Here is a 26717-nt window from a genome sequence, read left to right as displayed (position 1 = left end):
TCCCACAGATGCACACAGAAAAAATTCCCTTTCTTATTGTGGTGGCTGTTTTTGAAATACTAACTGCAATTTCTGCCAAATGGAACAGAAAGAACTATTCACATGCCCATGCTGGATAAATATTAACACACTATGGGGAGCAGCCAAACTGTTCAGCTTGATTAATAGGCAATGGGGGCACTTTCCCCTAGAAAGCCCACCCCCTCCATTTCCTACTCCATTCCTCATGTCCATAGGTCATGGCTGCAAGCGTATAGTGGTAGTTTAACATTTTTTATTCGTGGCTTTCCCTTTAGCAGCAAACCACCTTCAACATGAGCACCTTCAACATTATCTGGATATGCACACACCATCAGGCACCCATCTGCTAGTAGTCAAACAGTAAATGGAATGGGATGGCTCACCTGACCTCCGTCTGACTGAGGACTCAGCTACATCGGCAAAGAAAAAGAGTTTCATATGCGTTGTTTATGCATTCAAACGCTGTGGAGTTCCGCATTTGCCAACTTGATTTCTCGTATAAAGTTTGCAACACGTTTAACTGAAACGCTTCTTTGACGTGTCTAGATCCAGCCTGAGTAACTACAGCATACTGGGACATAGATGGGGATGTGCCAGAACGAATCCGGCACTCCTGCCCGTGTGTTTGCACCACACTCACCTCAGGCTACCCCCTGCCCTTTCTGGTATGTTGCAGTGAACCACTACGCAGTGTACTACTGGCAATAGTGGACACAGCTGAATGGAGTAGAATCGTGCAATGACAATGTAATGTACTTAATTAATTACATAAAGCACATTACGGACAGTGAGATAAATAACATAGTTTTTGTCCGAAGATTAACTCCAGCAAAACAGAAACAGTGGTGTGTATATATATATATGAATAACAACAACAATTTTAAGTAATTCACAAGCACAATGCCTACCCCATTTTCCTGGTAATGTATGTCGCTTCTGCGGATGCCTTTTCCATTCATAACAACAGCATTAGGTCTTGAGGCCACACCAAGGATCTGAACTGTATCAAATATCAGAGAATCGACCCCGCGGTAGTTGTTGTTAACAATACTTGTCTTCAAGTGCCCCTAGAATAATTCAGGAGGAGAATACTTTAGGCATTCATTTAGACACACAGTGCAATGGCGAAACGATGTAGGCATCACTATTTTTTTAAAAAAAATTCCTACACAGAACTGTCTTGTGCTGCTGTCAGAATTCCAGTTTGGTGACAGAAGTACAGATGAACAAACATTCAGCTAAATTGGAACACAAAGGACCAGCTGCTACATACACCATAGCACAATCACAAGAGAGTCTTCCACAAGCCACTAGCTACCACAGCTGTAATTTAATGGCTTAGTTATTCACCTCTCTACAGCTTCTCCTAAGGTAGTTAGTTTCCATATGCTCTCTTTTTAAAGATACTGAAGGAGAAGAAGAGGAAGAGGAGGAGGAGGAAGAAGAAGAAGAAGAAGAAGAAGAAGAAGAAGAAGAAGAAGAAGAAGAAGAGGAGGAGGAGGAGGAGGAGGAGGTCTGGGAAAGCTGATAAACAAGGCAGGAAACATGGTGTTTTTTCAGAATTGTTCAAAGAATAAAAAGAAAACCACCCTGAGAGGCCATTCAGACACCCTTTTAACCGCATATGATTCCAGCCCCTGTCTCCTGTGCATTGAAGGCAGAGTGATAGTCATACAGCGGTACCTTGGTTTTAGAACAGCTTAGTTTATGAACAGCTTGGAAATAGAATGCTGCAAACCCAGAAGTAGGTGTTTCAGTTTGTGAACTTTGCCTTGGAAGCTGAACATGTTCCGTTTTCTGTTGAGTGTGTTCCGTTTGTAAATTGAGTCCCCCCCCCCCCCGTTTGTAAATTGAGTCCCGAGCACCCATGCAACACAGAGGTGATATTTGGAGATTTTGTTTTTGCAATTTTTTTTTTGCGTTTTTTTTGTGTTTTTGACAGTGACTTTTTCTTCATTTTATGGCACTGACTTTTGACTGGTTTGTGACTTCGTTTCTGTGACTTGTTTTTGTGGCTGTGTGGAACCCAGTTCAGCTACTGATTGATTGTGTGACTGCAGAAATGGATAAAAGTCCCCCATCCAAACAATGACTATCATCAGTGGACGTAGGGGAAAAAAAATTACCAGTAGTTTTAATTTTTATCATCTACAATGCTGTCTTATTTATTTTATAGTACAGTACACTGATTATTGCTTTCATTTTATGGATCAATGGTCTTGTAAAATTCTAGTAAAATTCACATTAAATGCCTGTTTTAGGGGTTGTTTTTAAAAGTCTGGAACGGATTAATCCATTTTGCATTACTTTCTATGGGAAAGCACACCTTGGTTTTAGAACGCTTCAGTTTTGGAACAGACTTCCAGAACGGATTACGTTTGGGAACCAAGGTACCACTGTACATCGAAAACCACGTCAAAACACAATCAGCACAGCTCTGTGTTGGCACAGGATACAACTTTTGAGTGCTGTGCTATTACACCTGCTCTGGGAGAGATAACCTTTAGCACTAAAAGCTGAAGAAATACACCCAAGGGGACAGCTGCCAATGACTGAGCAACTTTCAAATACATTTCAAGCAATAAAAGGCCCACAAAACCAGCTACTGAGAAGGTATTAATTACTTTGCTAGACAGATCTGTCAGTTTACAACAGCGGTTCCCTAGAATCCTCTGACTGCAGCATTCCTCTCTATACCTGTTATTACATTATTTTTTATTTTTTTAATGATTGCAAGTGCACCACATAAGACCCGTTCCACATTTCTAGGAACTTGATTGTTTGGCATGACAGTACCTGCACTTGGGAACTCCCTGCCTATTGAGGTCAAGCAGGCATCTTCACTGTACTGTTTTCGGCACCTTGTTTAGACAAGCCTAACCAGATGCTTAGAAAACTGAGTTAACTTTAATGTGTTTTTGGTATTTTAACTTTGTATGTTTTAAAGAATGCTTGTGATACCCTGCCGCCACCCCACCCCCCATTTTATTGTTTTATCTATTTGCAAACCGCTTCGAGGTTTTCTACAATCAAGCGGCATAATGTATAAAGTTTATGCAGTAATAAATAAATAAATAAGTTTTCAAGTGATGGATAGGTGCCTTGTTTCGTTCTATTTTGAAAAAGAAAACGGGAAATGAATAGATGTTAAGTGTCTGTTACTTAAAACAATCTTAAACAGGGCCAGCTATTCAATCAGAATAAAATTAAGAACAGTTTTAGTGGAAACTAGACTAAATAGACTGTAAGAAACTTAGAGCATATGAAGATTTACAGTGGTACCTCTGATTACAAACTTAATTCATTCCAGAGGTCTGTTCTTAACCTGAAACCGTTCTTAACCTGAAGCACCACTTTAGCTAATGGGGCTTCCGGCTGCTGCTGCGCAATTTCTGTTCTCATCCTGAGGTAAAGTTCTTAACCCGAGGTACTACTTCCAGGTTAGTGGAGTCTGTAACCCAAAGTGTTTGTAACCTGAAGCGTTTGTAACCCAAGGCACCAATGTATTTACTTACCGTACTTACTTACTTACTTACTTTACATATGCAGTAAATAGCCTGGGACCTGAGCATCTTTGGCCACATATTTCTCCCTGCCTGCTCTGGTTGTCATTGAGGGCCCTCCTCCAGATTCCCCAACCTCATGAATTTGGGCTGAAGCTCCGCCTCCCCTTGACTTTGTAATGCAGTTTTGAGTATGATCACCGCTCTTGGAAATTTTCATTACCCTTGGTTTATCATATTGGGGTTTTATTAAGCTCAATTCACCCTTCTTAATAAAATGTTTTCTCTGTATTCCTGCTGTATTTTGCTTTCGGGAGTGTTTTTGTAGGTCTTTGGACCGTAACAATGTGTGTGTACTTCACTCTTCAGCAGGAAAGGCTTCCAGAGCACCTTTCAACAGAGCTGGTGGAATGGCCCCTGCTTCCCACCTCTCTCACTACTGCAGGTTTATGAATGTTGTTTTTAGGAATGGTAGGTGTGACTCATAGGTGTGACACCTGAAGAAAGTTCAATAGTGTGTGTCTCTGTGTCTGTTTGCCAGTCTGTTCACTCACACACACATTTCTCTAAGGCCTCTCTTATATATCCCTGGATTGCATGCCTCTTCTGTATTAGAATGCTGATTTAACTACCTCACATTTGCAATGTTAACTTGGCGGTTGAGGTTGGTTTCTTAAATGCAGGTTGTAATTTCAGGTACTACAGAGAAGACTCCAATTTAAGCAATGAGAAATAGAAGTGCCACAGAGCCAGCAATCAAATGCAAACCGATTTCCTGCAGAATATGAAAGTGGCTATCGCCTCTCTCAATTGCCTTCGGCACATTTTGCACGCCACGCCAAAGACAGAAGCCTAGTCTAATCTTTTCCTTCCTTTGCCATTCAGCCTATGCCAGTTTTGTGCAAGACAAACAAGATAAAAGCACTCTGAAGAAAGAGCAAAGGAAGAGCCTTAATGCTGGAAAAAGCATCTGCTGTATTAAGACGAAATATCCGATGCCGGTCTCTGCAGAGATAATCATGCAGAAAAAAATAGTCATCACTCTTCTCCAATTCACTGTCAGTGCTGTAAGCAGGAGGTCTGGGAACAACACCACAGGAATATTAATGTCATTTTGTTCTTCTAAATGGCTCCTATTAATTGCATACTTCTGGGACTGAATGCCAATTGCATCTTTCTGGGACTGCAGACCTGAGTAATATCATCATCAATAGGCAGCTCTGTAGAGGAGGACTGGAGGGAAAGGGATCTTTCTCTGCTGCAGCAATCAGAAAGTAATTCAGTCCTCCCTAATGTTCTGATTTTTTTTCTTCATAGAGAGATATGCACGCTGACTTACAGCAACACTAATGTTTGATATTTTGTGTGTTTCCCACAAGCAGTGAAAACTTCCAAGGGCAGCTCTATCTTGATTTGGTTTCCTTTCAGGTGAGAGAACATAGAGGATTTGTGACATGTTTGTAAGAACTGCTTTTTCTTTCTTTCTTTCTCTCCAAATATATAGATAGAACCAAGGTAGGGTAAAACTCTTATCTGGCAGCAGAACAGCTACCCCACATCTGTAAGAAATGGCTTTTCCTTTTAGAGTGATCTCTCAACCAATACCTCCCACTGAGTAAACCAACCATTTTGGGCTATCATCAAGCCTAACGAAGAGATGGTCAGCCAGCACATTATGTTTGCCAATATTGCTAACAGCAAGAAGCTGACTTGGAAGGGACATTAAGGGAGGATAAAGATGCCTGCAGTGTTCAAACATTTGCCAGGATATTAGAAAGAAGAGAAGGAGCGGCTTCTACAGGTTATGGCATCTCCATCCTTGAAGATTTTCAAAGAGATTTCAGAAAGAAGATTCACTGGGTCCCCTCTAAATGTGTGCTCTTTGTTTTTGCCTCGTCTTAAAACTGATACATGTCTTCCCTAAACAGATGAAGGATGCCCATCCATCTCCACACCTCCTTCCCCATTTCTCCATCCTTCACCTGTTCCTAGCAGAGGCTGCCACTTCCCCAGCCTAATTTTTACTCATTTCTACTCCTTACTTAGCTTTTGCTTCCTGAACCTCTCGTCTCCACCCCCACCCACTTCCGCTGCATACACACCTTATTTGTCCAAGTGCTTTTTTTCTACTTACTTCTCTGTATGTATATCTGGCGTAGAAATAATTTCCATTCTCAACCGTGTCTGCCAAAACAGATCACAAGACTGATGTTAGTATTAGGTCATCTAACAAGGAAAAGGAACAGCTTCCTTTTAGACTAATACATAACAAAGGAGACTGAGACAACATGTGCTTGCTTATTCAATAATAACCTCCCCCCCCTCCCCTCCTCACAAGTTAAAGGGACAGTTAGTATGTCAGACCCTACCCTGCCACTTTTACGCTTTATAAAGTTGTGTTTTAGATACAATACCAGTTGTACTACAGCATTTCTGAAAAACTCACCAGCAGAGTCGCCATCATCCCAGAAGAGAGAACCAGTGGCTTGGCCTTGTTCATCCAGGGCAATAATGAGTCCAAATGGATTCAGTCGGCTGTTGGATTATTAATTTAAAACTAATTATGAAATGTGGGTGATACAGTCTATTTATTTATTTGATTAACTCCTATCCGGCTTCAGATTTCATCAGAAATCTCTAGGCAGTTTGCCAATCCCAACTAAAGGGAATCAATAAAAGACCTGAAATACAAATCCCACATTCAAAACCAAACCATGCGCAAATCATGTACAAAACATCAGTATATATCAAGGCACATCAAAATGCAGCACAATGACAATAAACCATAGACATTTTATTATCATTAGTGTTATTATTATTTATAAAATGTACATACCACCCTTCATCCAAAGATCACAGGGCGGCTTACAGTATAAAAACACAAAACACATAACAACAACAACAACAACAACACAATTATGAAACACAAGATAGCACGACCCTGTGAGCAAGTGGGAGCTATTCAGTAATGGAGAAGAAAGTACCCTATGAGCATCTGACATAGATAGCAATGGGAGACCAAAGCATATGGAGAGCATGAGACTGAATTCAAAGGCTATATTTCAAATCCAAATTTTTCAGCCTCCCTGGTCATATCATTATAGCAAAAATGTGACCTGGAGGTGTACCTGAATAACTGAGAAGGCTATTAAATTCATTGATATCTACAACTATGATTTGGCATTTATTTACCCATACAGTAATAGACCCCCCCCCATATACACTAATAGAAAATTTGCAAAGTTGGTTGTGGTGCAACATTAATTAATGTACTCATCAGGAACATACCGGTTTGCTATAGGTGCACCTTTTTTGCGTCTTTAGGTGCAACCCCCCCCCCCCGGGGGGAAACTAATCCCACAATCCACAAAAATCCAAGAAGGGACAGCTGGATGTGTTAGTTGTAGAAAGGCTGTTCTCGAAGCCACCAACATAAGTCTGACCAACTGCAGGAGGCAGTGGAAGACAGGAGTGCCTGGCGTGCTCTGGTCCATGGGGTCACAAAGAGTCAGACACTACTAAACAACTAAACAACAACAAATGTTAGTTACCTCTTAGCAGTTCTTACAGCTGGTGCTTGCGTTTGCAAAATATATCCTCCTCGGATAAAGAGTGGAATCTTTTCCAGTGGGGCGTTAACAGTGACATGCTTACGGTGCGATGAGTCTGGCACTTTATCTCCCTACCAAAAAATTGGACACAGTTGAAAAATTATTTCAAAAGCAATCGTAGCAGCACCTCTGGCTATATAAATAGCTATAGTTAGCTGGTGATCTATTTTTATTATTATTGTGGCTTTTTTATTTTTGTATTGCAACTGTTGTAAACTGCTTTTTAACATGAAATTGTGGTATATAGTTTTTTTAAAAAAATAAATACATAAAAGCCATTTCCACAATTGGCATGTAAACAGGATTTTAATCTGAACTCAAAATTGCATATTGTTTATACTATAATGTTTACTGAAACAAAAATACAAATTACCTTCTGGGACCTATAGCTTCTCATATATGCAAATAAACATACAGTATTTGTAACTAGTCTGAAAAATAAGGTTTTATTTCCTTTGTTTTGCTACATTTATCTCCTTCCTTTCCTCCAAGGAACCTAAGGCAGCATCCTGCTTATCCTTGATCAGATCAATGGTTCACCTGGTCCAGCATTGTATCTTCAACAATGGCCAACTAGATTTTCTTGAGGAACTCATAAACAAAGCAAGATGGAGATGTCCATCTCTTGCTTCTTATCCTCAACAACTGGTAAACATTCCTAGGTTTGCATTTAGCTAGAAGGTTTGGGTATACCTTTCCTCTGTGAATTAAATGAATTCTTAAAGCCATCTAGATAGCTTTCGTCTCAACTGGCTTGTGATGATGAATTTAAGCATGTGTTTGTTTTGTCTAAAGTAGCATTTTCTATTTTCAGTCCTGAGCCTATTGCCAAGGCTGTGTGGGGTATATTACACACACGAGTATAGAAAGACACACCTTTATATATATAATGCAAAGGGGGGGGGGGAATCAATGCATAAAGCATAGCTGCCAAGTTTTCCCTTTTCTCGCGAGGAAGCCTATTCAGCATAAGGGAATTTCCCTTAAAAAAAGGGAGAACTTGGCAGCTATGCATAAAGTGGAAGAAAACATTGCTCAGCTGAGTCGCAATTCCATAGGCTCTTTGAAATTTCAACATTTTCAGATTTAGTTCAGCACAGAACAAAGATGGACCCTATGATGATTTTGAAAATGGAAATTAGTAAGTTTAGTAAAGGGCACATGAAGAAAAACAATGGAAATTTCAGCTGACTGGAGATCAGTGAGATTTTATGCAAGATACTTGATGATATATAACATAATGTAATCTTTACAAATACATACCGTATAGTAATCAAACCAGGTTGCTTCTGGGAAATATACATCTACTGATCTTGCTCCCTGTAACCAACATGAAAGAGTTAGATCAGCTTTATACATTTCTGCTATATCAGTGTTGATCTCCTCAGTTTTGGTTTGATATTTCTACAGATACAACTTACTGGTAAACAAATTGTGATGCTATCCAGTCAAATTTCAAAAGTGCAATGGCCACCATCTTCGGAACTTAGGTTTTTTGTTTCGGCTTCACTACGATCACAACTGTGGCTTGATTTAATTAGTGTAAGATGGCCACAAGCTGGAGGAGGAAGTGATCCACTTGCTCTTGCCTGCGTTTCAGTGCCACCGTTACAGGCACCACCATAGCTAGGACACACTACTGCAGTTACCATAAACTACATGGCACTCATGACCAAAAGGGTTTCGCCTAGCTTTGTGCAGCTAATGATTCTTGTATGGCTCCTCGGTCTAAGCAACTCATTGCTCAGCACAGACTGAGCACAGAAGACTGCCTGTTGCTACCTTCCCGCTCCTTGGCTTTCCTCCAGGCTGCCAACTCTGACAATTAGGCATCTGCATTTTAAGCAAGGCAGATTTATGATCTAATTTTTTGGCCTGTTGTACAAGGGTAGAAAGTAAATGCAAGGCTCGTTGTGCCAGTACAATGAGTTCATTACTGTGTTCTGTACACACTGCAGCGCTCTTAAGGTAATAGATTTATATACATAGAATAACTGATGCATGAATCAGTATTCGTGGTGGTTTAAAACCTTTTCTCAGTGCCTGGCCGCATGTTACTGGTTTTTTTTTTTTTTAAGAATCAAAATATTTCAATCTGCTTTACAACTGTGTTTTCCCATCCCTTTCCTCCTTTTGCTGATTTCTAGCAATTTGATTTACTACGAATGCAAACACACATCTCTGAAGGGAGGCAAGAGTCGCGGGGAAATTTGGGAGCAGCTGGGTAAGAGCTTAGTATTCACTACTTCACTTTTACTTGGATCCAATCTCTTCTGAAAATTGGCTAGGATCAATTTATAATGACTATCTCTGAGATTCAATCATTTTCTATAATTGACTGTGATCATGCACCGGCAGCAAGGGCATGAGCAAACAGAAGTTCATCCTGCATCTGTTTGAAAACTATGAATGATATGCCCATCTTCACTTCCTCCCACTACCATTGTGTTTCCAGTACTTGCCTCTTGAAGAACTGGGGCAATCATAAATGCAGATCCCCAAAGAAAAGCTGTGTCTATTTCATGGGTCTGAGGGTCAGCTGGAAACCTAGAACAAGAATTGTATAATTTGCTCAATATGTGGAAACTCACATTGTTCTACATATTTGGATGTTCCCCTTTGTATGCAGAATCTTTCAATCGGCTTGCAAAAGGCTCCCTGTCTGCATTTGCCTAATAGGATGGAGCTACCAACATTTGTATTAGAAATAATAATTCATAATAAATGCAGGTGTAAAAGTTCCAAATTGTCCGTAATTTATACCCTGGCAGAGAGCTCCTGCCCTATACAGTATATACCCTCCAACATTCCAGAACATGTCAAATGTGTATTTTCAAAGCTTGTGTATCCTTACTGTCCCCACCTTAAGAATAACTCATGATTAACCAATGTGTGTGCTCCTTGTGATAAAGTCTAATCTTAAACACACACACATATAAAGAGATGTTTTGACTCTAACTAGTTTTGCTGAATCATTAGGACCCAAACATAACATAACCTTATGTTATTTTATATTATGATATATTTCTTGTGGAAATTTGGGGGTGTTCCCTATCGACATGACTGAATTTTTTGACATAGCACCTTCAGGGCAAAGCAGCTACTTTAGTTTCACTTTCCTTCCTGTTGTTTGTATTTGAAGCCTATGGAGGTCCCAGAAGTCTACCCTGTTTGACTGGCTGGGTGTGGAATTATTTGTATTTTCATTTATGCTGTCTGTAGTATGGCAAAATAATATTAACCCCAGTCAAATGCATCAGAGGCTATGTTTTTGTCATTCTTTTTCTTCAATATTAACAAAACTCTCTTCCAGACTGATATCTACATACCCAACATTCAGTAAATTGTATTGTGCTGACAGGATAAATGAAATTGCTCTAAAACACTCAGCATGCTGGCAAGTGCAGTGCCAATTATAATTAATAAAATTACTTGCATTATTCCCCATGTACTGTCTTATACATTATCTTAAAATTCCATTCGGTAATCAGTACGACCTTCTTAGATTTAAACTTCAGAGATAATAAAAGATAGCTGAAACAGTTCTTCATATTTAAGGAAGCCACTTTCCCCAATAATATTCAGCTCAGTACTTTGATTACTTGGCAGTAATACAAATTTCTCTAAGCCTTGCCTTGTCATGCAACTGCCTTGGTTCATGTTCAACAGCCTTTTTGTAGGCACTTCAGGCTTGGTCAGGTTGTTCTAGCTGCCAAACCACAGATTCCTTTATTTTAAGTTATTTCAATAAGATGAGTATTTATTTCTATAGGCTAGGATTCAGTTTATTGTACATACAATGTAGAATATGAATGGCATAAGCCTCTAAGTCACACTGAAAAGATCAATAGGATACAACATGGAACACAGTATAAACATGTCATACTTTATTCTTTTTAATGCCAGGATGACTACAAAACATTCCTCCGTGAGGAAAAATTAAGAAGCCCCTGCCTATGTAAAGCTCCACAGCACTTCAGAGCTCCTGAACTGGAGTCAACAGACTGGGGCATTTCTGTTTTAATTTCCCCCACCTACCCCCCTGCTGGTTACCAGTTTGTGTGCCGTGGAAGCCAAAGGTACAGCAATATAGGAAATGTTACATTTCCTTCTCTGAAAGGAGAAGGGCCATAATTCAGAGCACATGCTTGGCATGCAAAAGGTTCCAGAGTCAGGTGGTGCAATGGCTGTTAACCAGGAGGCTGGCAGTTCGAGCCCACCCAGGGACAGCTGTGGGAAGGATTCCTGCATTGCAGGAGGTTGGACTAGATGACCCTCAGGGTCTCCTTCCACTCAACAATTCTACAATTCCACGATTCAAGGCAAGGCTTGGCAATACTTCTGTTAGGGTCTATGGAAAGCTACTGCCAGTTTTTGTAGCTACCGGTATTTGTGGGTTAAATGGTTTCACTGTGTATTGAAGTCAGCCTACCTATGTTCCAAAAAGAAAATACCTATCTGATATCATTGACATAGATTTGGGGGCTTCTATACTGAGCTTTAGAAAGCGGTTCTCATTAGTATTCCATGGCATTGCTGCATGTCAGTGGCTGCCTGATGTTTTATTAGCAGGAGTCAAACACATGGGGTGCATATTTGCCTCTGAATCACAATCTCTCCCTCGCCCAGAAATGAAATCAAACTCGGCAGTAATCTGAGCTGCACTGGCCTTTACAGCAACTGTGAGGAAGCTCAAGACCAGCTTGTCATAGGTGTGCACAGAGGGTTCGGAAAAGGGATGGTGGCGCCATTAAAGTTCTGAAGAAAAAAAGAGCCCACAGGTATCTGAGCGATTCGTTTTTCTGAAGCAATTGACACTTTGTGAGGTCACAATGTGCAAGGGTAAATATGCTCCAGGGCTCCCTTCAGGGCTTCCTCCTCTATTTAGCTGTGTGGCAAAACAAACTTCACAGAGACACCTTATGTTTCGCTCTTTTGATGGAAAAGAAACTGGGCTATTGCTCTCCCATTCTCCTTAGTTAGGTAAGACGCATATGTTCATAATGTGATTTAAATGATAAAAGGAAAGGGGACTAAGAAACACTGCTCTCAGTGCAAGCATAATGAGCATGATTAAATAGTTTCAATGCTGTCACAATCTAAAAAGGAAACCATCCAATATAAAGAGGAAATCAATCAAACTCAGACCTGCATGTCTACGTCATGAGTCCCTTTAAAAACACAACCCAAATAATGCTTTCAATATCTGCATGTTATTATATAACAGGCACGTCCAACAGTTAGATCGTGATCTACCAGTAGATCACTGGACGCCTGTGGTAGATCACTGGCAGATCACTGGCTCCCCCCAAAGAAGCTCAACAACTTTGGCTCCCATAAAAAAGCTCCATTTTTTTGCCCTGCACCCCCCAAAATGGCACTTTCCTTCTTCCTAAAAAAAAGATCAACAACTTTGATCTGAATGCCTAAAAATGGGCCTTCCTCCTCCCCCAAAAAGCTCAACAACTTTGACCTGAACCCCCCAAAAGGGGGTAGATCACTGCAAGTTTTTAACTGTTTAAGTAGATCGCAGTCTCTTGGGAGTTGGCCACCCCTGTTATATACCATTTCAGGAGGTTAAAAGAGGCATAGCTAACTGTGGCACTAAAAACCTAGAACTACTAAGAGCAGGCCTTTTTGTTACCTGAGGTAAAAAAACACAACCAAGTTTCTAACCCCATTAGCTTCCTCTGTCTCCCAACAAGACGGGCTGCTCTTAACAGTAACCAAAATCTGCTCCCAGAGACAGCCATCTCATCTTTCCTCATCACACAGCTATTTCTGGTCTCCAGCAGACAGCTGCTTTGATGACACTAAACAGGCACGGAAACCTGGCACAAACCTGTCTCTCTGTGAGACTGGCCGTTGTCATGTGCTACAAAATATTTCTTGTTGGCTGCTTGAAGCACGGAAGAGAAAAGTATGTGGTGGGGATTTGTTTGCGTGAAAACTGTGATGCATGAATGGCTCACTGTTTGGTGTACTCAACCTGTGGGCAGGTCTTTCGACTGAAGGAGGGCTTACCAAAAGGTATTTAGAACATCCTATCAATCTAATAGGGACGCGGGTGGCGCTGTGGGTTAAACCACAGAGCCATGGGCTTGCTGATCAGAAGGTCGGCGGTTCGAATCCCTGTGACGGGGTGAGCTCCTGTTGCTCGGTCCCAGCTCCTGCCAACCTAGCAGTTCGAAAGCACGTCAAAGTGCAAGTAGATACTGTAAACAGGTACCGCTCCAGCGGGAAGGTAAACGGCGTTTCCGTGTGCTGCTCTGGTTTGCCAGAAGCGGTTTTGTCATGCTGGCCACATGACCTGGAAGCTATACGCTGGCTCCCTCGGCCAATAATGCGAGATGAGCGCGGCACCCCAGAGTCGGTCACAACTGGACCTAATGGTCAGGGGTCCCTTTACCTTTACCTTTTATCAATCTATTGACCAGGACTAGCTAGAAACTTTTGCTGCCTGAGGCGGAGAAGATTGGGGCTCTGCATATTCCACATACAAAAGTCAACCAGACTGGCAGCTGAATCTTACTTTTATGCTAGGGGTGGAGCAGTATCTTCTGCTGCACCTGAGGACAGAAGGCCAACTTAAGGAGCATTGGGCAGACCATGTGGTACATACAGGTCTGTCTGCTTCTGCCCCTTCAGCATCTGCCACCTGAGGCAACTTCATCCCACTGCCTTATGGTAGGGCCAGGCTTATACATGATTTTTGCCTTTACACTATCATGTTTAATTCCCGTCATCACACCCTGGGTGAAACTGAGCAATGCTGTCTTTGTTTTGTAACTGAATTTTGTTTGGAGACCCTCAAACAGTTTATCATTGACTTAGCCACAAACCTTCCATTAACAAAGAATTCTGAATGGTAAGCAATGGACTTTTAAAATATGCCTGTAAATATTATATTTCCATTGTAACCTGCTGTTGTGCCTGTGGAGAACACTTAGCCCTGTTTTCTTCATCATCATCATTACCTAATAACATATCTGTGATTAAAAACCCTTGACAAGGAGGAAAAATGAATGGGTAACTTACTCATGCATTAAACCTCGGGCTACTGTATTTCCAAAGGCATGAGCTTCAAAGAACAGGGTGTACAAGTATGGCAGGAGGGAGTATCTAATCTGCAGTGTCGATCGTGCAATTGTGGCAAATTCAAGCCCAAACACTCCAGGGTCTTGTTCCTGTGAAAAAGCAGGATTTTGGTTTGATTTGCATTTATTTATATTTATGCATTCAAGCTTATTGGACCCCCTGCCCCATCCTGAAAGCTAAGGGAACAACAGGCTTTGGCATGTAAACCTATTAAAGACTTCTTTCGTCAATTGCTTGGCTTTTAACTAAGCCAGGGTTTCCCAAACTTGGCTCCCCAGCTGTTTTTTGGACTACAACTCCCATCATCCCTAGCTAGCAGGATCAGTGGTCAGGGATGAACTAATCCAATCACAATATATTTAAAAAAGATGTTTTTGTGAAGGTCCTGGGAGCAGGAACCAGTGAGATGTCGGGATGCGGATCAGGGAGATCTAAGTCCCTGCTCATACGTGGAAGTTTGCTGGGTAAATTTTGGGACAACCACAGCATCTCAACACAATTCATGTCATGATATAGAAGAGGGTTCAGATGCCCCCCCCATTGGAACAATGCATGAAGGTTGCTAATGACTCCCCCCTCCCCAGTTTGACCAGCTTCAATATGCATGTAGAATCGCTTCGTAACTCTATGTTTGTGTATGCGACTGCTGCATATGTTGCTGGAAGCATGGCTATTCTTTTAATCTCCTCACCCCTGAAATACTTTCAATATCTGTTGGGGTCATCTGACAACCTGCCCCCCCCCCAATTAGACCACACACACACACACACATACACACGTAAGGATTAAAGAAGGCAGAGAACCAATATTGTCCTGAGCGTCTCAAAAGTAGAATGGGTTAAAAGTGTTACAAATAAATGCATCCCAAAAATGTTATTTAAAAGTTTATTGTTCAGGTAAAACCAAAGCATCCTCTTCCTTTTAATTACATTTGCAAAGAAAGCAAACTCTTATCCTCTACATTTTCTGTTTCAGACTGGTGATCTCTCAGGCAGTTGACCGACATTATGCTGTTCTCTGAATCAGCTGGTTTCCAGAGACATAATTTTAATGTTCCCCTTTTTTCTGTCAACACTGCTTATTTACAGTAGCTGGGTCAATAGACATTCAATGGGTGCTAGTTTGTTCGCAATAGCAGCAGTGCTCGACAAGCTTTCATAAGACCCTGATGTGACCAGGTAGCAAATTACCTCAGCATTGGCCCTGTATTCCTTTACACAAACCTGAGCCAAAATGATTTCTTTTGAGTAGGAAAGGTGTTTGTTCCACAAGGCTAGTGACTTGGCTTATACTTTTGAAAACTTTTGTAAAAAGATTAAGAGGATAAATCAAACTGAGAAACCAAATGATCAAAGTTGCTCATAATTTAAAAATGTCTGTCCAGGCCAACCATCAGAATTGCATCAGTCCTACAATACTGAATGTCAGAACAAATGAGGAGAACATTCCAAATTTGTACCAAGCCCAGAAAAGTGAGCATTTGTCATATATATATATATATATATATATATATATATATATATATATAATGTCCAAACAGCAATATTTCTAAGTGGCACCTACTTACCTTCTGACCAAATGCGTTATGGTTTCTGGACAATGGATAGAATGCACCAAGCTGTGTCCAACGCAGGCAGAGTTCAAAAGTGGTATCGTAGTAAAAGCCACAGATATCAGCACCCACCTGTGAAGACAGACCAAAAACCAGTGCTTCCTGCCATTCATGCTGTAAACTGGCCACAATTCACTTGGATACCAATTGCCTACTGCAAAAGGTCAGCAGAAACTGTATAAAGCAACTGCAGTGCTGTAATTGTCCATTGATTTCTCAATGCTAAGGAGGTAAAGCCCATCAGACCTTTTCAATATACATACAAAATAAACCACAATGCTCTTTATACTGGATTTCATAAGGCCTTGCTACTTAAGTCCATATGTCTGTAACAGGTGTTGGATTCATTCATTGCAATAGAGGCAACTGATATGTATGCAAATCCCTTCATGAGGAGAGCCTTGGATTCCTCTTTTGGAATGAAGGAGCCGTCAAAAGATATTGTATATGGCTCAAGGTATGGATATTTCTGTGTACGTAGAACATTATGTTAAATGGTGTTTGATTGCTAAGCTTTGGAGAATATATCGATTTGAGTAGCATGAATTAGCGCTTATGGCTTGTGAAGGCCAATTGTTTTGTCAGACACTTCCTTGTGTAAACCACTGATGCTACAATGCTCAAGCTTCGTCTTCCAGATTATTCTCACGTATGCCAACAGAACCCTGCAGAAATTTGTAATTTAAGTTTGTTTCCATGCAAGAAAAGTAGTTATCTGGCACTGAAATGTAAACTTATTAGCATATGCTACCCTAACTGGTAACAAGGTCTGTCCTTTTGCCCTTTTTGCAAAGTATTCATTGGCCTGAATGGTCTACTAACATGGAGGCTACTTGTTTGCCTCTCTTCCAGTCTTCAAAATCCAGCATAGTTGTGAAACTATGCAAGTATATATCTTGCTTGGTTTCTGATTCACCTTCCCAATGAAATCTCCCGAGCCCCATGCCATTCCAGAGCGACATTCAGGAGAAGTGGGGGAGGGCTGTAGGACTGCTACAGGATATAGGGAATAGGAAAATTGCCTCTTTGTGGTCATGCTTCTGTGGATCCATCCCATTGTATAATATGCCTTATGGACTTAAACCCTTGATGCCTACAAGTGCAGCATTTGAACCATGCCACAACATCACCACCATCCCCTGAACTGACACTTTATATTCCTTTGCTTCTGTTGTTATTGCCAACTTTTGTGGGCATTTTGAAATGGTACAACATTGTGCTCAAATGGTTGCCTAACGTGCCTTCAAAACCACTTACTTGTGGAATTCCAAAAAGATTAAACTCCAAAATTCCAATGATTGATGTGTGCATATCTTCCCAAAGAGCATGGTTGTCCCCTAGCCAGTGGGCTGTATATTTCCCATTTCCAACAAATGTAGAGCGACTCAACACAAATGGCCTCTTTCCTGTGGCTTCCTTGATAGCCCTGAGAATGAAAAATGCACCCACATCAGCAAAGCCTTGGGAATTCATTTTCACAAAAGAGTCCTTTAGATTGGAAGTCAAAAATAAAACCAGAGCACAGGCAAAACTTCAAATGCAAATTCGAAATGTCTGCAGCTATTTCTAATGTAATCCTTATTTGATGTTGGATTTCCTATCTTGGCTCGACATAGTAATTTCTTGATAAAGGCTTCTTTCCCAGATGAATGCTTCCCTTCTCTTTTGAACTTCAAAGAGTATATAGTATCTCACAGTTGAAAAAAAAAAGATCAAGTAATTTAGGGGCTACTGCTTGCTGAACAAGAAAACAAACTGGCCAACCCTCTCTGTGCATTGAAATGTGCTTTCACTTTTAGATGTCACTTTATTTAACAGAATATCCTGTATTAATAACTAACAAAGGAGTTTTCAGAATGTGGAAGATTGCAGAAACCCAACTTCTATTGAATTTCCAGGAGGATTTGGGCAGCTGGTTGCTTCAAGCTTTTTAAAACTGCCAGCTAGTGAGCATCAGTCATTTATATCCATGATTAGATTCATTCTACTCCAGTGCAGTCTATTCATGAGCTCTTGCATCTACATAACCAAACTGGAACTTGTATAAAATATTGTGGCAGCACAGCTTTCCGGCAGGAGATGACATCCTAACTATATTATACACATGAACACCTTGTGAATAGATCAGATTTAACCCTGACTTTTTAGTACTGCCAGAAAGGCTTCCCACTTCCCATCTCTTGTTGCCCCTCATTCCCAACCATGCAGACTAGCTAGCTCCCAAGTCCCGACATTCACAGCGATGTATTGCACCAGCTTCCTACATATGTAAGGTTTCATTCAGGTTTCATTCTCACTGATCCCAACTGCCTCTAATCCTGACTGGATCACACTCCCGTTTACAGCCAAGCCTTTCAACCAAGTGTTTACTGAATGGATGCATGTGGAGGTTGGCACCTTCTGAAATCAACACAGTAAACACTGCTTGCCATTCAGCCTACCACTACCATGCCAGCAAAGAACTTCCAATGGTGGGTTTAATTAACGGTAAACATGGCTGGAGGTTAGATTGTGAAGTAACTACACCAGCTGCTTGAACAGATGTGGATCAGTGATTAACACTGATGCATATTTTTCTATAGCTTTATACGCAGTGGATGAACTGTTCCCTGCCCACCTTTTGTTGTTGTTGTTTAGTCGTTTAGTCATGTCCGACTCTTCATGACCCCATGGACCAGAGCACGCCAAGCACTCCTGGCCCACCTTTACTACTGATATAAATGTATTGCTTACCTGATATCGGAAGCAGATGTGAACTTAAGAACAAAATGGGGAACTTGTGGTCCTCCAGATTTTGTGGGGCTACAATGCCTTGAGTTGGCCACGCTGGTTGGGGCAAATGGGAGTTGTAGTTCCCTTATCTCTATTCTAATTCAACAGCCTGCTTCCAACAAGCAATTGCTCCCCAGCAAGTGGCTCTCAGGGAACTACTGCCTCTTACCCTGGAATCTGCATATAGCTATCATAAGCAGCTATTGATAGAAATCTCCTCCATGTATACACAACACACAATGATTTTAAAGTACATTTTAGGCACATTCTTGCCCTCAAAGAATTCTTGGCAATGTGTTTCAAATGAGCTTTAGATGCATATTGTATCTACACAGCCTTAGTCTTAACAAAAGCCATCTAAGAGAGTGGCTATCGCCACATCTTTTACCGTTTCCCAAAATTGCAACATGGAAAGGATTTACACATGATAAATCTTGATCATTATTTGTAACACGTGAGCACTCTATGCTTCCCAACACAGTGCCATATTGCCTAGAACTAGGTAAAGGTAAAGGGACCCCTGACCATTAGGTCCGGTTGTGACCGACTCTGGGGTTGCGGTGCTCATCTCACGTTATTGGCCGAGGGAGCCGGCATACAGCTTCCAGGTCATGTGGGCAGCATGACAAAGCCGCTTCTGGCGAACCAGAGCAACACACGGAAACGCAGTTTACCTTCCCGCTGTAGTGGTACCTATTTATCTACTTGCACTTTGACGTGCTTTCAAGCTGCTAGGTTGGCAGGAGCTGGGACCGAACAACGGGAGCTCATTCCGTTGCAGGGATTCGAACCGCCGACCTTCTGATCGGCAAGATCAGTAATTAATAATAATTAAACAGGACCAAGGGGAAAGAAGGCACAGTGTTGTTAATGCCATGTTGACTCCACAATGATCCTTTGTGGTTTGTGGGAGCATGATATCAGTGCAGCTGGGGAAAGTGACCAGCTGCACGAGAGAGGAAGACTCATTCACCTTTAATACTTGTATGGAAGGAGGAACTTTGATCGGTGGAGCAAGTCACCCCATAATAAGGTGAGAAATGTGGTGCCTGCCAAAATCCCTCCTCCTATCCAAAGTATGAAAGCTGGGGAGCATAGATTCTGCACACAAATTTGGGGAACACTGATGTTGCACGTGAGTTTTGAAAACTGTCCCAACATTAAGGAGCGAGTGTGGTACAAAGTGTAGAGGCTTAATGCCAGGAACCTAGGTTTCAGGTCATTGCACTGAGTAGCATTGTCAAGTTACTTGGATCTTGGCATGAGAAGTTAATGTGTCACTGACTCTTTCCATTAGATCCAGTTCCTTGAAATGCTACTAGAGGGGGCAAGGGAGGAGTCATGCACTATTGCTGATAACATTAATCTTGTATTTAAACTAGATTCTTAGACACTCTGAAGGGGGCAGGAGAATAATAAGGTATCTGCCATATGTAATAATAAGGTATCTGCATATGTATTCCAGTTGCATGTGTATATTCTGTGTATAATAGGTACCATATTTTTCCATGTATAAGACGACCCCTATTTTTTATAATCCAAAATTAAGAAAATGCACTATGCACTATCCGTGTATAAGACGACCCCTTATTTTAAACTTCAAAAATTTAGGAAAAAATATAGTCTTATACATGGAAAAATACAGTATATAATGCATATATACATATATACTGTACTGTTTATATATGCACCCTTGTAGCAAATTTGTTTAAAGAATTTTACTCCCTACTTGGAACACATGCTGCCAAATTCTATTACTGTGTACACCATTGGCTTCCACTTTTAGATTAAATTTTGAACACCTTTCTGTCTTCCAACCTTTTATTTGTTTAGCCAAATAAAGCTTTTGCATATGAGTGCAACTGTTCTGCCCTTGAGGGGCAAGAGGATCCCCGAGAGATGCTTTTGTATAGTGTGTTTTGTGTGGAGCTGAAATGACATACACGTGAGAGAAGGTCAAAATTGACCTTTCGTTGCTGGCTTAGTTCTGTACAACAGACACAGCAGGTGCGCTGTTTAAATCAGACTTCCTCCTGGGAAGTAAAATGCTTGGTTACAAACCCCTGGGGAATAATTCAAAAGTGGAGCCGGGCTCATCCCCAGGAGTCTTCTGATGCTATAAAGCCCTTAGTTAGCCATTATATGAAAAGAGGGGAGAGTCCTGATTTGGTTCTGAATGCTCTTTGTTAGAATGAACTCCAGTTGATTCCTACTCTATTTGTTATGGAGACTGCTCACCTATAGCCTCTTTTAAATCTCTCTGGGGTAGGTGGACATTCAATAATAGGAACTGAAGAGTCATAGCGTAAGCACCTCTGGGTTCATTCTTCTCATAATGCAGCTTAAAGTTACTTTATCCAGTTTCAATTTCTATTGAAAACAGCATGATGCTTCTGTGTGGTTTCCCCTTTTTTCCAGACCTTAAAAGAGTCTACCTTCCCTTTTCCAACCACTCTAGTTTCAGAGCAACAGGTGCACTGAGCATTCCCTGCTCTGCAAAGATGTGCTTGCTTGCTTTAAGGCTGGCCAGCAACCTGTGTTTCAATCCCACCCCTGCCATGGACTCATCATATGAACTTGGGAACGTTTGTATGGCACTTTGCTCAAAGAACTTTTTATTTATTTATTTAGTCAACTTCTGGAGCACTTGCTATTTATAAAAATTGCAATAAGTGGTTTACAGTAGCAATACAAGCAACAGACATCCCACTGCCTCATACGGTCCAGTGTAAAATGGTGATTTAGACCAGCTTTCCCTAAGATTGCCTGATTTAGGCAATCTCTGGAGCTTTTTATAGCCCCATTTGAGAACCAGTTCAAATCTTCAACCATGCACATGGATTGTGCCACTTCAGGATGCAATCACTTCCTATGATTTTTTTCTTTAACTTTTGCAGAAACTCGTGGAGAAACACTTGCTTAACAGAGGTTCTCTCTCTCTCTCTCTCTCTTTTTAAGGTTGTAAGGTTTTCAAACTATTTTCCAGGGTACTATGGTGTTCTGTGGAAGCTCATTAGCAATTCCTGAGTGAAAAGATCTGTAATTGTTGGTAAGATTTCCTACAAACAGTTTGCTATTCACTATGTTTATTATCACCTTTGCAACCTGGCTATCCTCCAGGAAGCTCAGTGTGGTGTGTATGGTTCTTCCCATGGTTGACTGTTGAAACTTAACCTGGATCCCCTCTGATACTGTACTACATTGGCTCTCTCAGGTAGCCTTGGGGACGGAGTCCAGAGTGTACTCACCGTTCATGCAAGGCAATATCCTAAATGAACTAGGGCAGGCAACACAATAAGTGGAAATGTGTGGAAGGGAGCCTTGATAGCAATTTTATAAAAAATGGAAAGTATGGCTTAGAGCAGTGGTATGGGGTGTGTGTGTGTGTGTGTGTGTGTGTGTGTGTGTGTGTGTGTGTGTAAAACACTTTCCTTACTAGCCATTTTCTGAATTAATTCCCACCACACGGCTGCTTCTCCCTCTCATCTTTTACTTTCATCCTTGAAAACATGCACCTGAAATCCTTGGTGCTGACGGCACTTATCTAGCCAATTTGTGATAAATTCCCTCCTAACTACCACTACTGGAATAACTTTGGCAATAATTTCTGCAAGAACATATGAAATTACTTTATACTGAAGTGCATAAAGTACCCAAGCAGCCCTTTTTATATGGACTGGAAGTGGTTTGCCCTGCTCTCAAGTCCTGCATTTGCAATGTGAGACCCAGCTAGGGCTTCCTAGCATTTTAGGTTCTATAAGATCTTTATATTTTTTCCCAGACCTTATACAAGGATTTCCTAACAATATGATTCAGGAAGTTTTGATGTACTTTTACTTTCTCGTATACATTTTATATGGACTGGGAGTGGTTTGCCCTGCTCTCAAGTCCACCCCTGCATTTGCAATGTGAGATCCTAAGTACTGTACTATAGCCCATTTCAAGTTTTCAGGTGGTACAATTTTTCCTGAACAAAAAACTTAAATGAAAACTGTGTAACGTATCTTTAAAGATTTTCAGAGCATTTAGTGGAAGACATTCAGAGAACTTACTGGAATGTAGGTGGGGCTTCAGACCATCCAAAGAGGGAATGTGTGTCATAAAGATCTCCCAGAAAAGTTTTAGAATCTGGACATAGTGTGTTTTGAAACAGAGAAGAATCAGAAATTCCTGAAAGGGGAATAGAAAATATTAAGCATTGTTATTGAGTAACAAGTCCATTCATATTCACAGTCATTTTTTAAAAGTAAAGTTGATTCATAAGAAATAAACTTGAAAGTTTTTGTTGGGTTGCTTTATACATTCACCGATAATTACATTTATTCCCATGATTATTCCTGGTGTCTGGCTGTGGAACAATAAGGCATGCAGGATGTAGTTGTATCTAGAGTATAAACTAGGAACGCTCTTTTTGTTGTACACGAACTTATCCCACAGTAATCACATAAATCACCATTTCCACAAACTGTCCCAATTTTTCCAATACTATTCACTGTGGCAAAATTCATGGCTGAGAATACTATCAGAATAAAATTCCCAGCCATGAATTTTGCTCCCTTCCTCAAATAAAGGGAAGAGATTCCTCACTCACAGTTCACCACAACTAAGCCTTCAGTGACAGGCAGTTCCATAATGATGTTTTCCGTGTTGGATTTCCCCCCTGATATTTCATTGTCAGCAGCATATAATAGATATCAACTGCTTGCTGCCAATTAGGCTCCTGAAAACAGCCAGGGTTTGTTAGAAGGATGTTGACCAGACTTAATTGCCAGATGGCTGACAGGAGCTGTAGGGCTTCTGGGTTCCCAGAAGAGGGTTTTAACCTTCCAAATTCTTTCATATAGAGAGGGTACTGCAGCCTGCATAGGGACACTGAACTCTGCACCCAGGTTACTAGGGTAGGCATGATTCCTCTCTCAAATAAGTACCTGTCCCATTGCCCCTTCCAGCTGACACTGAATGTGAAATATTGAGCAACTGTAAAAATCAATAAGGAAGGTGTCCTCCAGATGTTCCATCCAGCTCCATCCAGTAGGGATGATAGATGTTGTAGTTAAGAACACTTGGAGTGCACTTGGTTGTCTATCCTTGCAACAAGCAAGGCATTGTAATATTCAAATCCGCAGTCATGCCTGGAATTTTGAATACCAGTGTTCTCATATCCTTGCTCTTTGTGATTTATGTGGTTTCTAGGAACACAATTAGGGTGAGTGAAATCAATACGACTTAAAAAGTATTTCACTTTCTCTGCGTTTCACCCATCTGTCAGTGCTCAGCTGTAGGTAGCTCTCAGAGGGGAGCGAGGAACCTGGAACTAGTTGTGGCAGAGGGCCAGAAAAAGCTAGGAGACAGCTAAGGAACAAGCAACTTTTTTGAAGCATCAGGAAGACCTTTTGTTCAAATCCCACCCCAGACAGGAGGCCTTTCATAGACTAACCCGGGTAATGGTCAGCCTGAGTGGACAAAGCCAATTCAGAGCCTGATTCAATGGTCAACCTGAGTGGAAAAAGCCTGGGGAAACTGCTCCCAAAGCAGCTCTGGTGTCTCACCACATCAGAGCCAATGGACGTCAATATTTTAAACCCTAGTGGGTCCTGACACCATTGGATTGGAGAGGTAGTTGTACAGAATGCAAGTGAATTTTGTGAGCCTGCTACTGCCCCACAACTCCACCCTCCACCCTCCAACACTCTTCATCCTGCTGAAACAGTTGTGGCCGCAAGGATGGGAGAAGAGGAAAAAGCGATGAAGAGAATGAGGAAAGCTTATGCTCTTCAGATGTTACTGGACTACAGCTTTCGTCATCCTTGGCCTTTGGTCATGCTGGCTGGGGTTCATCCCCATCCTTGGGCTTAGGTGTCTTTCAGGCGAACCACCCAACACAAGTAGCCATTTCCCTGTCTGTCCTGCACAGGCCTTGAATTTTTGAAGGGGAATTCCACACATTTTCTCCACAGAGGGCATCATGGATTCACCCACAGTGTAGTACAATGCCAAGAGACAAATGTGATTAACAACATCATGATAGAGACTGTAGCTACCTTGGAAGAGAACTTACTGTCGGAATCATTAACAACTGTATACAAGCCCCTTTTTATCTTCTCCCTTAGGGACAATCAAGCCTTGAGTTCTATATACTGTACGTAGGTCAAGATCAAAGGTGAAATACCAGGGATGTCTGATTCTGGCTTTTTCAATAAGTGTCTACTAAACCTTTTGATGCTGTAAGTGGCTATAGGAATCAGGTAAAGGATATTTGTTTTTCAAAAGTCACTTACTGGGAATGTAAGGTGGATTGTTGAGGTTGTTGTGAGCACAGCCTGGGATCTGGCCATTGAGAAAATTTGAGGGTTCATTCATATCCTAACCAAATAAAAAAAGTAAGAAACAGGTTAGGTTGTATGGTGTACTTTGGGTGGGGGAAGATAATATAAAGGGAAATATTATCAAACATACCATCCAAATACCATCATAAGGAAGGACATTATGGAACTGAACACACATCTGGGTCCACCAGTCAGCTGTTTTGGGGTTGAAGTAGTCAGGGTACACTGAATATCCTGGAGCCAAGGCCTGGAAGTGAGAATGAAATATATAAAGATAAGGACATTTTGACCCTGCTAATGGACATGGAAATTTTTAGAGATTGCGTGGGATGCAAGCTCAGAGTGTACTACTTGTTGGCATCTATCTGTCTCAAGAGACAATGGAGTGTGCCTCCAGGGGTGAAGTAAAACCACTGGAGAATCACAGCACCTGCGGTGGCTGCTGAGACAGGTAACTCGTAACTACGGCCTCCCACGTTGTTTTTGCCTCCCTCTCGGCCTCACTGATGTGGTCCAGAGGAAAGTAGAGCAATACATTTGGCACCAGCTTGGGTGCCGGAGTTGCTAGAAGGAGGTGTACAAGGCATCAGAGATTTAGGAACTCTACTCCGGATTTGTGTAGGGTTCCCTCTTTAGTCTTTTCTTCTCCCAAAGGCAGAAGGTAAGGAAACACTTCTTCTTGGAATACTATCGCTTATGTCCAATTAACTGTGGAGAGCTGCTGCCAGTCACTGTCAACAATACTAGGTTAGATGGACCAATGTTTGACTTGATGTCCTATGTCCATATGAAATCATCAAGAGCAGTGTTATAATTAGTGTGTGGCAATGGTATTGTGGGAATGGGTGTAGCTCTCTCTTCATTTACTGTTACTGTGATTGGATGCTGTTGCCATGAGAACATAACTATCAACATGATACACCAGGGCTTCCCAGATGTTTCATACTACAACTCCCATCAGCCCTAGCTAGCAGGACGAGTAGTCAGGGATGATGGGAACCGTAGTCCCAAAAAACACTTCGAGACCCAAGTTTGGGAAACTGTGTGTTACAGCAATGTAAACTCTTCCACAACAACAACAACAACAACCTTATCCAATCTGAAGGATTGCCCCGTAGACACCTACCTGCCCAACAGCTGGAGTCACTCCATCTGAATTTTTTACCCAAATTCCCAATTGTTCTCCAAGTTCGTAGGGTAGGTAAGACCCTCTAGCTTGATCTTTACTTAGGAAAGGATCCTGAGGAGGGAACAAAACAGAACAAAAGTAAAGGATAGGAAATAGAAACACTGCAACAATACCGGTTTTGAAGAACGGGTCTGAGATGCCTGACTATACTGAACAAAATGGAACTACTGGAAATCATCTACTAGAAACCTATTAGCCTTAAAGTTAAAATTTAAGGTGACAGAAATGCAAATATATTATATTAACAGAGCACAACATAAATCCTTCCCTACATAGACATGGGCTATGTAACATTACAGTCATACCTCGGTTTAAGTATGCTTCGGTTTGAGTACTTTCAGTTTAAGTACTCCGCAGACCCGTCTGGAATGGATTAATCCACTTTCCATTACTTTCAATGGGAAAGTTCGCTTCAGGTTAAGTTCGCTTCAAGTTAAGTACTCCGTGGACCCGTCTGGAACGGATTAATCCACTTTCCATTAATGGGAAAGTTCGCTTCAGGTTAAGTACGCTTCAAGTTAAGTAGAGACTTCTGGAAACAATTGTGTACTTAAACCGAGGTACCACTGTATTTCCAAATGATGG

General features: G+C 41.3%; 1 protein-coding gene and 1 long non-coding RNA gene across 2 annotated transcripts in view; one reads left to right on the top strand and one right to left on the bottom strand.

Annotated features, from left to right (window-relative positions):
- LOC118090601 (sucrase-isomaltase, intestinal-like) overlaps positions 1–26717 on the bottom strand; it is an 88327-nt gene that overhangs the window by 3259 nt on the left and 58351 nt on the right. The window contains exons 10-22 of the mRNA XM_060279398.2: positions 26070–26183; positions 25074–25190; positions 24896–24980; positions 22670–22787; positions 17103–17271; positions 15801–15917; positions 14174–14322; positions 9594–9682; positions 8399–8451; positions 7076–7206; positions 5971–6059; positions 5659–5708; positions 930–1088 (exon numbers count right to left, since the gene is read on the bottom strand). Coding sequence (XP_060135381.2) covers positions 930–1088; positions 5659–5708; positions 5971–6059; positions 7076–7206; positions 8399–8451; positions 9594–9682; positions 14174–14322; positions 15801–15917; positions 17103–17271; positions 22670–22787; positions 24896–24980; positions 25074–25190; positions 26070–26183 — 1440 coding nt within the window. The remainder of the gene's footprint in view (positions 1–929; positions 1089–5658; positions 5709–5970; positions 6060–7075; positions 7207–8398; positions 8452–9593; positions 9683–14173; positions 14323–15800; positions 15918–17102; positions 17272–22669; positions 22788–24895; positions 24981–25073; positions 25191–26069; positions 26184–26717) is intronic.
- LOC148684536 (uncharacterized) lies at positions 4410–24850 on the top strand. Its single transcript, XR_015951753.1, has 6 exons — positions 4410–4798; positions 4904–4952; positions 7628–7783; positions 9283–9359; positions 21576–21666; positions 24728–24850. It is a non-coding gene; the product is annotated as an uncharacterized LOC148684536 (long non-coding RNA).

Source organism: Zootoca vivipara, chromosome 9 (assembly GCF_965207765.1).
Source record: "Zootoca vivipara chromosome 9, rZooViv2.hap1.1, whole genome shotgun sequence".
In the NCBI taxonomy this organism is placed as follows: domain Eukaryota; kingdom Metazoa; phylum Chordata; class Lepidosauria; order Squamata; family Lacertidae; genus Zootoca; species Zootoca vivipara.
This window is presented reverse-complemented; position numbering and strand designations above follow the sequence as displayed.